Source organism: Hypoxylon fragiforme (assembly GCF_022984875.1).
Source record: "Hypoxylon fragiforme strain CBS 206.31 chromosome Unknown GGS25scaffold_3, whole genome shotgun sequence".
Lineage (NCBI taxonomy): Eukaryota > Fungi > Ascomycota > Sordariomycetes > Xylariales > Hypoxylaceae > Hypoxylon > Hypoxylon fragiforme.
The window spans coordinates 203,993-221,854 of NW_026054758.1; the positions used below are offsets into that span (position 1 = coordinate 203,993).

General features: G+C 46.9%; 3 protein-coding genes across 3 annotated transcripts; all 3 read right to left on the reverse strand.

The window, feature by feature from the left end:
- Positions 1–3,874: 3,874 nt before the first annotated feature.
- On the reverse strand, positions 3,875–4,283 carry GGS25DRAFT_518972 (uncharacterized protein; the record flags this gene model as incomplete). The annotated part of the gene is made up of 2 exons (XM_049263625.1): positions 3,875–4,102; positions 4,179–4,283. 2 exons carry the CDS (start codon positions 4,281–4,283, stop codon positions 3,875–3,877), a joined length of 333 nt encoding a protein of 110 aa, XP_049118446.1.
- Positions 4,284–10,625: 6,342 nt separating this feature from the next.
- On the reverse strand, positions 10,626–12,263 carry GGS25DRAFT_529638 (uncharacterized protein; the record flags this gene model as incomplete). The annotated part of the gene is made up of 2 exons (XM_049265307.1): positions 10,626–11,745; positions 12,001–12,263. The coding sequence occupies 2 exons, from the start codon at positions 12,261–12,263 to the stop codon at positions 11,067–11,069; spliced, it is 942 nt and encodes a 313-aa protein (XP_049118447.1). The 3' UTR covers positions 10,626–11,066.
- Positions 12,264–14,589: 2,326 nt separating this feature from the next.
- On the reverse strand, positions 14,590–17,814 carry GGS25DRAFT_479356 (pre-mRNA-splicing factor ATP-dependent RNA helicase PRP43). Its single transcript, XM_049260006.1, has 3 exons — positions 17,307–17,814; positions 15,362–17,228; positions 14,590–15,293 (listed from the first exon to the last, which is right to left on the reverse strand). The coding sequence occupies exons 1-3, from the start codon at positions 17,684–17,686 to the stop codon at positions 15,174–15,176; spliced, it is 2,367 nt and encodes a 788-aa protein (XP_049118448.1). The 5' UTR covers positions 17,687–17,814; the 3' UTR covers positions 14,590–15,173.
- Positions 17,815–17,862: the final 48 nt, after the last annotated feature.

The following is a 17,862-nucleotide window of genomic DNA, read 5'->3' on the forward strand; positions in this document are numbered from 1 at the left end:
CCACGAAGACAGCAAAGAATTTTAACCTCGGGGAGTGAGTTCCCTAGGCGCTCGAGGCTTTTATTTGCCAATTCAACTGACCTAGGCGCCGTGACTAGTAGGCCCTCTACTCAGCCAAATGCGCCAAACTTGGGATCCCAGAGATAAGCCGGAATTCTCCGGTAATGGAGTTACGCCCATACATACTTGTGATGACTGACTTATGAGTCAAACTGCTTGTTTGGGCATCAGTGATATTCCTCAGGCCGGCATAGATAACCGAATATACCTACTTTCATCCCTTGCTGTGAAGGACTTTGTCACTTAGGGATTTGGGATTGGTAGGTAGTCCGAGGCTAAACTGCTAGAGTGAATCCTCTATTCGACTAGTTTCCCTGGTTGCATTAGTCAACTATAGGTATAGGTGTCTGGCGTGTGGTCTGGGAGGGAAAACAAGGGTAGCATTCTCGAGGAAGCACCCGCTGGCTGTTGTTGTCACTGGAACCACTATTATCCCTAAGCATAGGTATATACATATGTACAATATTATAGGAGCACTCGATCAAACTGTACGCTCCAACGGATGTATACTTCCTACCCGAGAAGGGTTTCAAACCAGGCAACGATCATCAAAGGTGGTTGGTGACGAACTCAAATATGTGACAGGTACAATATTATCATTGGGACATCGTGGATAGCATCTAAGTCGCCTGGAATATTCATAGATGGATACATTTAAGTAGTAGTAGCGAATAATAGGTCTTTGCAATAGTTACTCCCTGGTGGCTCTTGTACTTAGGTTAGTTCGTCGCGTATACTGAAGATAACCAACATCGCGCGGATTTGTATGTTCACATGTAAGGTCGACTAGCGGAAAGCCACGCATCCTAAGAAATGTCAGAATGTGTATGTAGATGGCGACTTCCTATGAACTGCAAGGATCTCATCTCAAAGCGGGAGAGGCAAGCCTTGGGTCTCGTATAAGGCCAGACGCTATAGAGCAAACAATTGTTGACTACCTACCTAGAGATGACGGCTCGACCCATATGGTATAGTATGTATCGGTATGTGTTGTTAAGAATCTGACACGACCTGCACCGCCCTCATCGTGGGCGATCCTGAATGTTGAGTATGCCGTCTTGTCAGGGTTTTGATATGCCCCTTTTGTCCAGTTGCATTAATTTGCTCATTCAGAGATCTATTAGGTTCCAGTCTCTACTATTTGCGTCCTTTGCGTTCTTTTACTTCCCTCAAACCCAAGCTAATGGCGCTACTGGCGCCATCCTCCCCATTATTCGTAACGCGATTCGGAGTCGTCGTCGTATTCATAATCAGATGAAGGAGTATAGATTGCGTTAGGGAATAATTATCTCCAACTTTCTGGCTGCTAAGGGTTGTCGTTAGGAAATTCGCTTGCGGGGTTAACCGACTTAAGACAGTATACCGTCCCGTGTTGGAGTTACGCGAATCGGCTTTCTGATGTATCGAATGTGATAAAGCAAACCTCTATATCTGTAATAGTTAAGCATGTTGGTGATTTCATATGTACTTGCTACCAGGAATGAAGCTTGGTATCTGTCGAATACGTTGAACCCACACGTTTGGGGACGGAGAGGATTGAAATACGGCTATGAATTTTCTCTTCGGGCCGATGTAACGTTTTCAGATCCATGGATTTCGTAAGGGTTATGGGTTATACGCTTAGCGTAGATCACTAATTTCTACCGTATTACCAACTGATAGGTACCGCTAAAATCAAACAAGACATCTAACGCAGCATGTACGATAGATGTTCTAGACATGCAGACGTGCAGACGGATAGAAGACGGGCGAATCAAAAGGGTTATTATGCGAAGGTAGCACGACATACAAGACATTAATAAATCGGAGGGAGGTCGTACGAGATTTGCAGCTGTCATATTTTTTGCAGGTAAGAACGCCGCGGAACCCGGACATCGCAGCCATAAGCCCTGCAGGAAACGGAGACGAGCACGGAGATGAGGACGACTTGAGGCCTACTAACCTTAGATACTTCAATGTTGGGTAGTAGGTAGGTACATGTACCCATTCCTACATATATCCTTAGTATGTACCAAGTTTTGATGCAATCTCGAGTGCTTTATAAGATATGTATCATGCAAGATTTGATGGAGGTACGGAGTATGGGGGTCATTCGATAGGTTGTACATAATACTGATTTTGATAGAAAAAATAAAAATAAAGGAAGAAGCCGTTAGACATTGTGGAGACAAGCAACTACGAGAACCTGGAAAAGTATCTTTGTATGCAAAAAAGGTCCAAGGGTGGAGCAAGCGGCCCGGGCAGCGCCTAATGGCAGAGCACGTGGTTGGACTAGGACAGCAGGGACTATCGAAAACCAGGTACCCCACAGCGGGAAGGAAAGTCTGGTATCCCCCACTTCCAACAAATGCAATAACTACATATGTACCTAGTAACGGTTACGGATAACTAGGTACCTGGGTACGTCCTAGCGTTCCCGAAACTTAGTGTTAGCGTAGCCCCAAAGCTAACCAATTTCAATCAACCCTTTTGCAGCACACCACCTCGTTCTAACTCATTTCTAACTTTGATTTGAACCTTTCAACTCTACAATGTATTGTCCATAAATATGTACTAGGTATTACTAAGGACCTCTCGGATCTCCTCGGCAGCACGTTGACCTAGCTATAACGGCCAACAACGCGGAAACTCCAGTAGATGTTCTTTTGTCTTTTGATGGTTGTATCCTTGCAACACAACCCTCACTTCCTGTTCTCGAAAACTTGTCACCACAAACTGCGTTGTCTCGCAGATAACTACCGCCTTAGACGCCTTCCCGTCAACACCATGATGAACTAATGGATAATGCTGTTGCATCGACTCGTCCGGACCCTTCTGGCAATAGCGAGATCAACCACCCAATATGCCGATAACCCTAACCACGCGCGGATGCGATAAGCACGAGCCATATCACATAGTTATATTACCCTAGGTGTGTTTGAAAATCGGACTTGCGGTCGCTTCTAGGTTGCAGACAGGACCCAGCAATGTAGGCCGCTCATCACGGGTGTCAAGGCCGACGCGATATCTAATGCAGCAGGCCCGATTTGGGAACTGTGAGATCCCGTATTGCAACACTGTTCCAGCTCGTCACGAGCTGATACTACGTATCGGCCCGTCACTCGAATACCGCATCCCTATCTATCTATTAGGTTACCGGTTTTTAATATTCGTTTCTTCACGGCGAGGTACGGTTCCTAACTTCATACGTGATTAGTAATTTCCGAACCCCGCGGATATTCTTAAATCGAATAGCGTATGGTCCGGTCAACATAGATTTCTAACTTCATATGTATTGTTTTTGGGATATTATGTAATATCGTAGGTATCTCCCTATTGCTAATCAGAACTTGGCTCACATCTTATATGGAAGAGCCGTGGTAAACGAGTCGCGTTTTGGTACGCCGTTCCGTTAATTTTGGCTATGGCTATTACGGTGGAACACCGCAAATTCTACCAACGACACAGCTATCATTTCTGAAAAGGGGAAACGATCGAATTCATAATTAGAGGATTTTCTTAACGCCAGTCTGGAGTATCTAGTAATCGTCACTGTTGACCAATTCATTAACCGCTCTAGCGAATCCTACAAGTATGTGGGTTTTGGAACATAGCGCCGCTTCCGCCATTACATACAACCGCCGTCCCATTACATCCTGGTGGCTAGTCCCCCCCCCCCACCATCCATGTTAACTGCCGTAAAATATTCCCTCCCAGCGTTGGTATTATCACCCCCCTATTCCATATTCCTAAGGAACTAGTCTATCTGGCTAGTAGATAGCTTCCCTTAGTTATTATAATGGGCTCGTCGTGATCGACTACGCCGGATGACGCCTTAGAAACTAGTCGCTGGGGCCGGGGGTCCAGGGGTGGCACTGGTGGTCATGACGGTGGGAACTTGAGTCTGATTGACCTTGTACCTAAGCATCCAGTGGTTGCCAGGCTCGTCCGTGGCGACGATCTCCATCAGCGTGTAGTGGACGATGCCGTCCTCGACTCGAGGGACGCATATATCGTGCGAATACCTCTCGGGAAGCGCTCCTTCAACGTCTCGCCCTTCGGCCTACATTTTGAAAGCATTAGCAAATCGCGGATAGATTCAAGACGATGTGATGTCCCCATATATGTGTGTGACGTACGCAACAGTTTGCGCAAGGCGAGTTGTTGACATAAACCCAATTAGGGCAGTTATGAGTATAGAAGTACTTGCATCGGTACTTGTAGTAGCCGCCGCTTCCACTCATGGTAGACTATGATGTTTAGCCTCTTATAAGGCTGTTTAACTATTAGGATGGATGGGGAGACGCTTGGTTTGTAGACCAATGGATCCAAGAATGGATCGTGGAAGCAAGAGATGAAAGTATATACTACTACCCGCTGGTAGTCAAGCGACCTGATTTTGCTAACGGGACTACGAAGTCCAAGCTAGCAAGTTATTAAGGCTGGGTTATATTGAATAGAGGTAGCTAGGTATGAGATAGAACTTGAGCAAGTTCTTGTTGCAAGGATGCCCCAAGACACAGAGGGATCGGCCCCAGGTTGATGTGCGGAACCATCCTTATTTATCATCTCCCGGAGCATCCCATCAGGCTTGATCCACCATAGACATTGTAATCAACCATTTATTTATGTTAAAAGTACCCCGTCTTTGACGGTCGTTCGCAACGGCACCCCTTGTAATGTATCAATATGAGTCCCTGTACAGCAAGGGGCTGCTGGTACATAACATAGGCCCGTGTGTACGGAGTAGGTATCTATCTATCATTTGATTATAATACGCTGCAAAAATGCCACATATGGCCCGTCTGACAAGAGTCCTAGTTAGGTGAATGATATTACATGATGTACCTAATTAGGAATCGAGGTCCTGGTTCATACCTACCAACCTATGTACCAGCAAGGCAGTTTTCGAGAAAACGGAAAGCGGTTAGGTAGCGGGAACGCGGGTAGAAATTGATTGGCCGCGTACTTTATTGCTACCTAGTACTATGTGTGGCTGGTATGAATTAACATGTGAGGAGAGTAAACTGGATTCTCTGCCATTGATTGGTTCCTAAATATGTATGAAGTCTGTTGGCGAATTTACATGAGTGAGGTGAGAACTGAGTTATGACAGATGAGAATTGGATGGATCGCTCCCACATATTTCGTTGGCTACGGATATATTAATACCCTTATTTATTTACCTTTGAACAACTTCCAGATTGGTATTGTTACTTGTTCGTCTTCAGCCGTTATAATCGATCCTCTGCTTTGGACAAGATCTCGGCGGCGGCGGAGACGGAGTGTGTAGCATGTAGCACAGGCATAAGCTTGTTCCTAATAAGGGTCGGAAGGGTAGCAGCAATATCGGTTCCCAATTATCGGCTTCGGTTATAATCTAGCAACATTCAATGGATAACTCAATGACAATAAAAAGAATAAAAAATGACACCTTAGGTGCCAAAGATGAGGCTCAAGATTGATAGAATTGAATTCATCATTGGCCAGGAAGGCCTCCGCGGCAGACTGCAGCATCTTGCGATGGCATGTACATATGTAAGTTAATTACATATCTCCTGACTTACACCGCACTGCATGTTACCTTTATATGTAACATCCATGGGAGCAAATTTCATTACATACTTCAACATTTCTCCTTGTCGGTATCGTACCAAAGTGGACTGATACTATCCATGGATGTAAACCGTGAAGGCTTTTGTAAGCTTACATACATACATACCTAACCTACAGTGATGTTCTAACCCTGTCCCGAATTTCTGTTGTTACCACTAACATTGAATTTGAGCGTACATACCTACCTAGTACACTGTACACATGCATGTACGTTGCGGTTGTATATATAAGGGACCACCCTTACTTACATAGTACGGAGTACACAGTGTCTACTTCCAGGGCTACCCCTACTTATCTATATTGTATCCATGGAAGTAAGTTGTATATTACATACCTAAGTAGGTACCCTAGGTAGTATCAAGGACCCAGCAAATGGGTCCTACAGACTCCTTCTCGGATAAGACCCCTACATATCTACTAGCTAGGTAAGGACCCGTCATCCAAAAATAATTCTCCGGGTTTAGTTATGTTAATAGAGTTTAGTTACCTATTATGAATATAGTTAGGGCCTAAAGACCCCTTGACATTACTTTCCGGGATTTGCCACACCAACATAAAACTTAACATCGTGCCAACAACATCAAATAACTATCAATGATTAATATCTCATTTAGGTCACCTAACATTGTACTCCATTGAGTTGACTTATGTAACTTTCTTCCACCTTTCATCTTTCATCTTTCTTCATTCTTCAATTAATCACCAAAATTCATCATTTCTTCCAACCTAACCTACCACTATTCATTTTTCTCGTATTACTTCTACCTATCATGCGTGTTATGCATCTGTCTAGATGCATCTTTGAATGCAATTAACCCTTTCCGCTCATCTCGGTCATATCATCATAAACACTGCAACCTCATCGCCAGCACCCTTCGTGCATCGATCTGTTTGCAGTGCTTGACCGGGAGTGCCGCGATTTGCCTCTTGCCCCTACTAGCTTGACCTATGAGACAGAGCATCTTGTTTTTATAACATCTACATGCAATCAGAGACGTCAATACACATCTGGGCACTTCTTTTGTATTCTGCTTACAACTTAATCTGAGCTTCCATTGCTACGCTACAAAGCATTTCTGACACCTTCATCTTTACGACATAGCTTATTGGGTGGCTTGTTGAATTGGAAGTTGTACTTTTCAAAGCTACAATTATCTCACCTTGCTCTTGTTCATGACTGCTAATGTGTAGCTAAAGTCCGTCATTTACTGCGTCGAAAACTGGATCTCGACGACTTGTTCCCTGAAACCCCGGCTACCGGGTGTTTCCATCTAGATATCCTCCGTGATGTTGCGCCTCAATAACCCTTTAGTGCTTGTTCCACGCCAGCCACTCGCTCGCCGGTGTATCAACCGGTGGCTTTTAAGGGGCGTCAGTCGAGATGAGAAGCTTCCGATTGCTGCAAGATCGCTTTTAATCTCCCAGAGAAAACCTGCGGCATCTTGTCATATAGCAAGGCTAGGATGTCATCCGCTTTTCTTTTAAACAAATGCCGAAGCCCTCCACCCACTTGGCGCCCCATCAAATTATGCTTCGGAGGTAGCTAGCGCCATCGTCTCACAACAAAACCACGGGCTGAGATGCCATTGATGTATATGCACGGCCCATGCCGCTGCAGGTGATACATGCTTTCCCACGTCCCAAGGAGACTATAGATTACACCGTACCTAGTATAGACGGGATCGAGACCCCCCGGGCGTGTGACTCGCCAATTAAGTCACATGTTAGCCAGTTAAACGGCAGTCAACATGTACATATGTATAAATTACGGATTTGAACGGTTGCTCGGTAAGTTCCTATATGTTGTTTTTCTTTTCGAGTTTACTTTTATAACTAATTTGTGTAACATGACATCCAGTTCTTCATGCACAGTTGTCTGTCAACATGATTGGTTGCTCGCAATATCTATCATATAACTTCATGACCTACCCTAAACCAGTTTCTCGTCTAGTATAACCCGTCTCGGCGGACGTCGTAACTACCCTACGCTGTGCTTAGGTATGTTTACCATTACAGAGTGCTGGCTTTACTACCTGGCAAGCTCACCCCAAACTCGTTTCTTGCTATAATGAAGTATGCCTAGTGGACCGCAACAATGGCAGATGAGGCTAGGTTTTATAAACTATGTTGATCCAAGCTACCTAAACCGGGCTGTTGGGTTTGCTACATTATATGTATGCCTATTACTGGAGAGGCCAGTTTCTTCCTAGGTCCGGTTCCTATTCCACCGATGGGATGCAGTGTGACGCTATCAGTGCATATGTCACGTAATAATACAGCTTGCAGGTATCAATACAGACTTACGTAGGCTATAGATTATTGGAAACAAAGAAGGTTCCTACATAGTTAGGTATGCTCCAAGTAGAAAATTGCCAAGCACGACCAATTGTATCTCAATAACAGAAAGTTTAGGGACGAAAACACACGAATATAACTGCACGAAGATAGTCGAAATTAGAACAGAAACACGGAGGCTAGACCTGCAATAGGCATATCTGCTAATAATTATTTCTATATGACTTAGATCCGAGTACTTAGTACTTTTAGAAACGCCTGATCAACACCTGACAAGCAGGTTTTTGGCGTATAAGCACGTTGAGAAAAGCTTTACTAGGTACCCGATCAGCAAGAATAAGCCTTCAAGACATCAGATGAGACGTTTACGCTCTTACAAACATCGAGTTGTGCTTGCATATGACCTAGTTTGAATTTAAGTACCTATGCAGGCCGACACCGAAACCTACTACAAACAAGCCGTTTTATAACCATATAAAAGGGCCATTACGGTGGCTCTAAAGCATCCTCAATACATTACATTCACTGGCTGCTGCGTAATAATAGCCGGCTGAAGAAAGATATTGTGGATCGTATCACGGCCTCAACGGTCTAGATATACACCTACGACATTTTACATGAAGCCAAGAAGGCCCCTGTATGCAGAGGGTATCATCGCAACCCGTACTGCATCCGCCTCTACATAGGCTCCCCTTCCACTGCGTAAGTACCTGCTTAGTGTACGCGCAATTTACCCTGGCTTCTATCTATGGCTTAGGATGCAATTTTCCCACGATACTGGATCGTCTTGTTCTAGAACCTCTCCAGAGTAAGTAGGGGCCACCCTTTTCGTCTTCAGCGAGCGATCGAATCACGCCGAATACAGAAACATATGCCCCTACTTCATACCATTTTTCAGCTTATGAGCCAGATCAAGTCTTTCGTATGCATAGAGCATGAGATGAAGGCGTCCAATACCTGGTAGTATTGTGTTTCTATTGACTGCGTCTAAGTGGAGCCTAGTACATCCACACTTATTGGGAAGCTGGCCTTACGCTTCCCGGCGGGCGAGTCACTCGGTCATTTCTTGCGTCCATGGTGCTTTGGCCGCTGCCAGATGACTCGCCACAAAAGGGGGTATGTTCCATTGACATGAAGCACAGGTTGATCAACCATACACTTTTACGATATCTCCAAGCTTGTATCTCCCTAATTCATTGCTACTCGACAATGCCCTTTATTCAGTGCGTGTAGCTCAAAGCCGCATATATAATCTCGGACTATGAAGACCCATTATCCCCGTTTAACGAACGCATGCTAATTTCCGAGCTTTATTGTCTATGCTCTGAGTGTGTTTGGTGGTGGCAATATTCGGAAAACTTGAGATCTCTACAGATTCCACATGTGACGCTTATCCGACACTGAGATAGCAATGATCGCCTACGAGAGCTGATGCTCTTCGACACATGACGATCCTCGCGGTCCACAGTACCGACGCGAGGATAGGAATAATTTGGCGATTCCAAGTCCGTATATCCTGCTCAAGGCGACCGGCATGGGCTGAGTCCTTGTGACAAGCTCGTGGTCTGACGCGTCACATTTCTGGTGAACATATTAGATAGTTGAAGATCGCCACAGCAGGATAGCCTATCTCTGGGAACGTCATACGGATGCCCTCCCAACACCGCCGCCAAGCTGATCCCTCTTGACAGGCCAGTAAGCTTAGTCCCCCCTCGAAGCGGCACGGGGTTCGTTCAGTCGAAACCAGGGAAAAGTACTCGCTCTCATACTGGAGCCGAATTCCTATTAGCAAATTCCTTCGGGCTGATGATCATTGTAGATGGAATCGATACGATGACATCGCTGTATCACGAGGAAAATCCGCCTAGACGGGCCCTCACCATCGCCCTCGGCCTAGGCCTAGAAGGCTGCCATCGTTACCTAACCATATAAGCTTAACTCTGACCTTGCAACACCATTACCTACATAGGCAGGTAACTACACCCATCCTAGAAAGCATGGTCTGATCTAGACCGAAGATCACGCGGGCGAGGCTATCCCATGACCGATGTCTTCCTGGAGATGCTTTCAACCGGCGTACCTAGGTAGGAACCGATACACGACGTTTCCACATTTTCGAGATGTAGGTTAGCCGACTTCGATATCCGCCGTGGATACCCTCGGGCGTTACTCGGATGGATCCTCGATGCTGTGTACGTACGTACCTACATATGTGCTCATCTCACTTGCCTTAGATTCTGCGCTAGGTAACCGCTCGGAAATGTTTAATCTGCCCCTATTAATCGACGCTTCGTAACGTCTCACCGTGGCGAATCAGGAAGGACACTTATCATGACCTTTCCGATATACCTACCGTTAACCGCTATGATATCTGGGAGTCACAAGAAAAGCCAGATTAGGCAGGCTCTGAGTCTTGTTCGACCTGCGTGGCTTTATTTTCGGTTTCGTCTGAATACCTGCAGATTGTTCACTAACCCTGGACACCAGAAATCGGCTGGAACACAAGTTGAATGCATCTTTCCAATTACAAAGCTTCCGGATACAATTTCTTGGATTAATAGAAGAAATTCAATTGCGAATTGAGTATTGAAGCTTTGCCAACCTTGCTCAATTTTTCAGGAGGGGTTGGCCTGATCACGGATATACTTTTACCCCTTTTTACCCCTTTCGGCCCCCCTTAACCAATATATGCTAGGCATACCTTCAACGGAGTACTTGGCAATACATAAAACAAGGACATATGCTAACAAGATTATGATTCCAGTCGGATTTAATACCGTACGTATAGGTGCCTAGTAGTTAGATAACACGAGCTTTTGTTGGTCAAACCCTCCGGTTTTGTTACACAATGTACTAGGTAAGCGCAAGGAAAGGTCTGTTTCCGTAAGCTTTCTTGCCCATTACAATCTTCTCACGGCCACGACCAAAATTATTACATGGCAAGCAACTACTGATTTTTCAATCCTGAGCATCGATGCCGTTTTCATTGAATAAATATTTTATGTGGCCAAAGGCCCCCCTTTTATTACGAGGTACCTCTATATACAAGCCCACTCTGCGGTATCACACATCGCCCCCCTTCCCATCCCTTCCCATCCCTTCCGCAACGTTACCTACTACCGCCGGGCCAAGCTCGTCCCATCCTTCTCAACAGGCACCTGGCTATCACCACCTATCTCTTTAGCCTCCCTCTCACTAGCCAACTCCACCGGCTGCCAGTTTACCTGCACCGCGGGTTGGAGAGGCACTGCCCTGTCATCTATCGATTCCCAGGGGTTCGGACGCATTACTTCTGCTAGACGTTCCGCTTCCTTTTGCTTCCGCTTCCGCTTCCGCGACCAGAGCAGGAATAGCAGCGCGCCGCCTAAGGCCATGGTGGCGAGCCCCGCGGCGACTGCTATCCCTATGGCTGCGCCGCTGCTGAGTCCGCCGTGTTCGCTACTACTACTGCTACTACTGCTGCTACTGCTAATATCAGTTTGCGAGTTGCCTGCCACCGCATCTGCCGAGCCGGTTTCCGACACTCGCACGCTAGAAGCTGACCCCGAGGCCCCAGCCGTCGCCGTCGTACTCATCACCCCCCCACCATCCTGCACAACAACCCCATACGCCATAACCGTACACGGCGCCTGCAAGCCCATCGGCGTGCCCGCCGTCTCTCCTCCTCGGGGCGTGCCATCGATGGTAATGAAGCTCGTCGTTGTGTCGACTCTGTACACGCTCATGCAGCGCAGGGTCGGGCCCCAGGGGTAGTCGTAGCGGTTTGATGTTGGGGCGCAGGCGTAGTCGCCTTCTCTGTGGGTGGGGGAGGGGTTTCTTGGTTAGAAAATATAGAAATATGCTGGTCTGGTAATGTGTGTATGTGTGTGTGGACATGGTTGGGTGACCTGACTTGACTTGGTTTAGGGGTTACGCGCCGCTCACTCACGCCTAGCCAAGTACCTTGAAAACCTCCGTGTACTCACTCAACTCGGCTCGCCTCTCTTGATCCTTCGAATAAAAGGGAAGATTGGAAGAGAAGGGATGGGATGGGATGGGAGAGACACTTACGGACAGCAAGTCGTGCGCGTGACCTTTTCCGCAGCGCCATTGGTAGTCGACGCCCGGCACGCCGCCGTATAGCCGCCGGGGCATACACCGGGTTCGTAGTACTGGTCCTGGCCCGGCGAGTAGTTGCTCGGAAAACAGGACGACTGGAGCGGCTGGCCGTGCAGCCAGTAGAAGGTCGACGCGGTGTTGATCCAGTACAGCGCCGACGTGGCGAGGCACGATGCGGGCGGGGTGAAGCTCGTGGTGAGCGGGCCGAGAGACATGGTTGCTTCCCGCGGGCCCAACTAGCTGGTAGGTAGGTAGATGGCAAGACGTGGGCGACGTTTCTCTTTGCCCCCCTTTTCTTGGAAACTCCTCCTTTTTGTTGTTTTTTGCCTTATTCCTGTGTATTCTTTCGTAAACTTCGATGCCCACCTGCTAATTAACTACTAGCTCCTTTATGGACAATTTCGGCGGGTCGAAAAAGGGGGTATGATCACTTTTGCTGGCCTCTCTGCTACGCACCTGATAGATAGGTACGTGACAACCGCCGTCTCGTCTCGTCTCGTTACTTTCAGTTTATCCGTCCGTCTATCTATTATCCCATGGCTTCTAGGAGCAGGTAAATGCCGTGTTCGTATTCAGTAGTCGTGTTGTTCTTCTGTCACCTTACACAAGCCGAGTTGTAGAGAACTATAGTGAGAAGCGACACCTACCAGGTAGGTAGGCGGATAATGCTGAGAACGTCTTTTGCCTAGTAATTCAACTTTTTAAAAAGCCAATACCCATCGAGGCATTAGATAAAGTACTTGCTTAGTCGATGCCTAGGTAGGTGGTGCAAGGTATTGTAAAACTCATCAAGGCTTATTCAAGACATTTCAGACACCGCGGTCTAGGATAGGGGATTGCCACCAGGGGCCGCCCAGAGAGCCTCATTGTTTCAAAGAGGGATCTACACACCTACCTAACCGGTAAGTATACGATTTATTTTTGTATTATACCGTAATGTCGAAAATACTCATCGCTAGTTCTTACGGAATCACTTGGCTCTGCTCACACACCCAGTCGTCGAGTAACACGATCCAGGTGTATATGGGATGGCTACCTACTAAGAAGGGGCTGGACTCCAATTTAAGCCACCGCCATACCATGTGCGAATGTCCTGGTTTCCCTTGGACCAATAGGACTGGATGCGTGCTGCTTCCAAGGAAATCCATGTAGGTACCCGTGACAAATATAAATGCCCAATTGTTTCTATCAAGTTCAATATTGGCGTGTGGATGCCCAGGTGTGGTAGCACCGGAACGCCTCCTCTTATGTTCATTTGGCGCCGCTTACGTTAGTGAGTAACCTGCCTCGGTGGGCAGGTGTCAATCCCATGTACGGGTACGGGTACCTGAAGGAAATAGGTTGGAAGTCCCTAGAGGCCATTTTCGGATACACTGCTAAGAGCTTTAGACCTGTCACTTGCCTCAGACTTTGTGGTGCTGGTATCGGTGTAGGTGTTGACAGGATCGCACATACATTGACCTATATGACTTTAGCGATGAGCACCAGCTACATCTGAAAAACATAATCACACAACTGTCCGACCAATCAATAAATAAACAAGGTTGTCTATAATTACCTACGCATCTCCCACCCACTTACTCGCTCATACATATCCTCCTACAGGTCCTCCACCCCTAGTACGTACCTAGTAATTCGGCATACCCATTCAAGCAACTTGGAAAGCTCAGAAGCCTTGCCGCCGTCAAGCTGAGCTGAATCAAACCAGCCCCCATCCATATCCACACACTGAACCATCCCATCATATCCCATCCCATCTTATAACATTACACAGAATCGTCCGATCCACGGGGGTAGCACCTAGATGTATTTTTCAGCTCCGATGAATACCACCTATCTTACATATCTACATACCTAGGTACCTTACCTCGCGCCTGTAAACAAAACATCAACCACTCTCTACGAGCCTCGGTGCATCGAACTAACCGAGGTATTTACCTATCTAAATATATAATGTCTAACCTAGGTAGTAGGTACCTACACAAACACCGGAGTCAGGAGCCTACCTAGGTACTTATAGTACCTAGTGACCCCACGAAGAAGGCAGGGAGGGTGGGGGTTCAAAGAAAGCCTTTCCTTACCGAAACAACAATACCTGAGGTAGGAATGTCAAGATCTACACACCCAAGTACCTAGGTAGCTAGTCCCAGCAGTTTTGCCTTACAACACTCACACGCTCGCGTAAGCTTATCGATGAATATCCACCTGGGTACCTAGGTACTTACCCGCCGGTCGAGAAAAAAAAGGGGTAAGAAAGGGGGGGCCGAGGCAGAGACAAAAAAGTATATTACTACCACGTGCTTGACATATTGCTCGCTCACTGCTCACTCACTACCTACCATAGGTGCCCCTATTCTTTCGAATACCTAGGCCTAGGCACTTAGAATGTATCGACACACCTACATACTACCTAGTAGGCTACCACCTTACCTCACCCCTCAACACCAACGATAGGAAGGGGATAAGCAAGCATGCAAGCACATAGCTGACAACAACCAACAACGCATAGATAAATAGGTACGTAGGCACTTATACGAGCCCTTCCGACGGGAAAACGTGATTTATGTATTTTGGTATTTACCTAGGTAAGTAGGCAGCTACGTAACCTAATCCAGATACCATAAGCCCCCGAGTCTGTTCGACGCCCAACTGAAGTGGCTTTAAAGCCCTGTAAAGTGTAGCACAATCTTCCCCGTTCTAGGTAACATCTGAATACATTAATATCTATCTTTCTCACTTCCAGGAAAGCCATATTCTCGCCCTGCTTAACTAACCACCTGGATAACTGGGTAGGTAGGTAGGTAGGTATTTCACATCTCTTCTTCCAGTGTAGATACAGTTTTAATTTACTGTAAACCCATGGTAATTCCCTATTGGCAGTAACATGAGGTAAATAGAAATGCCCACGCTGTCTTCTAGATGTTCTGCACCTTCTAATCCCATATTAAAGCATCTGGTGATACTCAAATCGTAAGAAAGTCTTCTATATTAGAGATGTGGTGTCTTGTCATTTTCGAGGATGCGGAAGTGGCTCTAGACGACAACGGATAATACGACGATACGACTCTTAAAGCTGTCGACTCGCGGGCTATCATTCATTTCATCGTATCGATGGTAAGGGCCTCTTAGCGGCCACCCTTCATGGCAGCTCTCCGCCTCATCTTATCGGCGACCGACTTCAGCGCCAGTTCGACATCTTTCTGGCCATCCCAAGTACTAAGATCGTAATACGTCGGCGCGAGTTCCTATCAGACATCTAGTTAGTCAACTATTCTTGAGAATAGGCTAGAAAGAGAAAGAGATTAAAACTTACCAAAAGCCACTCTGGCTTAATGCCAGTAATGGTCCGAATGTAGTTCTTCGAGGTCATAACAAATTCGTTATAGATGACCCAATCGTACTCCGTCTGAAGCACCGTGCTCGGGTGCAGCATAACACGCTGGCTGTTATCTTTGAGGGTACGATACACCTTGGGGCCCTCGCGTTTGGCAACCTGCATGAAGAAACCGCTGACTAGAGCCCGGCGGATGTTGGTGTAATAACTCTTATCGTTGAAATCCGTGCTGAGGAGTTCCAGGCCCTGTGTTTCCATGATGCGCTTCAGCTGGGCACGAACATTGTCTGCACTGGAAAGGTGTCGGAAAGATAGGTAGTGTTTATGACACCACGCCTTCGCGTCATCGCCGCGGTTGAGCACTCCCTTGAAGGCATGATACACATTGAGCATCGTTAAGTGATCTCCATCGTCGTGCTTGAAGAGATTCTTCATTTCGTCAGCCTCTCGTCTTCTCTGCGCCGGACGCACAAAGATCTGAGGCACTGAGAGCAGAGCTGTTATAGAGAGCATCTCGTTTGAGCAGTAAAATTCGGGGCTTGATATTAGCATAACTGCCAAGGCGGGATCCAGGGGGAATTCAGAGGCTAAACCGCCCAGATGGGTTAGATTCGCCTCGTCATCGATACAAGAGAGATAATTGAGTTCCTCCAGGGCACGCATCATCGTCTCGGGAGGAGGTGGATCCATAAGGTCGAAGTGGACGAGATCCTCCACACCAAGTTTCCTCAGCTCCAGCACAGTATTCGCTAGATTGGAACGCAGAATTTCGGGATGGGTCTGCTCGATCAGCTCCTCCTTGAAGGCCTTCTCGGTGTAAAGTCGGAAGCACTTTCCAGGCTTCGTTCTACCGGCACGTCCCGCTCGTTGTTGGGCAGAAGCTTTCGATATAGGGGACACCAGCAGTGACTCTACCCTTAGTCGAGGGTTATAGAGCTTTTGCTTGCTGAAACCAGGATCGACCACGTAAACAATGCCATCGATGGTCAGTGATGTCTCAGCAATGTTTGTCGAAACAATACACTTGCGACCAGGCTTACCCCCTTTCCTGAGCGGGGGTGGTGCTGGATCAAAGATCTTCTGCTGTTGATGTGGTGGGAGAGTTCCGTAAAGTGGATAGACGGCCATGGGGCCGCAATCTGTTTCCCTCACGAGCTCGTCAACCTCGAGTGACACCTTTCTGCAGGTATCCTCGATTTCCTCTTCTCCCGTAAGGAAAAGGAGTATGTCTCCCTCGTCTTCGCCAGCATGAATCTGGAGCACAGTCCGTATGGCACCCTCCACATAGTCCTTCTCTGGCTCGGGGGTGTAGAAGATCTCGACGGGGAAGGTTCTTCCTGGAACTGCGAGGAGGGGCGCATCAAAGAAATATCGTTGAAATTTCTGGGCATCGAGTGTAGCAGACATAACAATAAGTTTGAGATCCGGTCTGCGTTTGGTGATTTGCTTGAGAAGGGCCATAAGAATATCGGTGGCAAGAGTACGTTCGTGTGCTTCGTCGAGGATGATGCAGCTGTATCGCGACATCTCGTGATCGTGCATAGCTTCTCTTAGTAGCATACCATCCGTCATATATTTCAATATCGTTTTGGAGCTGGTTTTGTCTTCGAAACGAATGCTGTAACCGACTTCATCTCCCAATGGAACGTCAAGCTCGTTGGCGACACGCTGGGCGACGGACATGGCGGCAACTCGTCGAGGTTGGGTACAAGCAACGAGTTTTCGGTTAAGATGCGGCAGTTCGTCGTATACAACATATTGAGGGATCTGGGTAGTTTTTCCTGAACCTGTTTCACCGACAAAAACGAGAATTTGTGACTTGTGGTACAGATCTAGGAATTCTTGTCTATACTTGATGCATTAGTATATATAATCATAGGATATAATCATAGGGTTATATGAGATGGGCTACAATCTGACTAACCTTTGTTTATGTACAGGGAGATTACGCCTCGACTTTAGGATGTTGAAGTATTGCTGGGAATGTGGCTCTCCGGTGAAGGGATTGTTATCGCTATCCTCAGCCTCAGATGCTTGTTTTGCCGTCGTATTCCTCGGTTGAAATTTTGCAAGCGGCGAGCCCTTTGGTAGCCTATCTTCGAAGCCGAATCCATTCTTTTCGTCCTGTACATCACCATCCGCACCGTTCCCATTGCTCCAGTGTGCCAGGTAAGGGTTGTATTTGTCTGGTTTCGATTCGTCCTCGGTTTCCGTTTTAATGCGCTTCAAGGGTGTATTAACATCGGGACTGCTCGTGCGCTTCTTGACGTTGCGCGCGTCCTTACCGCTCGAAATGTCAGTCATGGCTATTTCGATGACGTAGAAAGATGGCGCGTGGATATGGGTGTTGGACAATTGGTTGTCGTTGTTGTTATTATTGTTGTTTGTGGTAGAGGTAAAGAAATCGGGATGGCGACGAGGCTGACAGAAATCAAAAAATCAGAAATAAAATACAAAACTTTTATTTAGCGTGCTTTCTT

Coding starts and splice junctions, on each gene's coding strand:
- GGS25DRAFT_479356 (XM_049260006.1), bottom strand. CDS start 17,686: ATGACTGACATTTCGAGCGGTAAGGACGCGCGCAACGTCAAGAAGCGC. Junction 17,229..17,306: donor CTCCCTGTACATAAACAAAG/GTTAGTCAGATT, acceptor CATCAAGTATAG/ACAAGAATTCCTAGATCTGT. Junction 15,294..15,361: donor TTAAGCCAGAGTGGCTTTTG/GTAAGTTTTAAT, acceptor GATGTCTGATAG/GAACTCGCGCCGACGTATTA.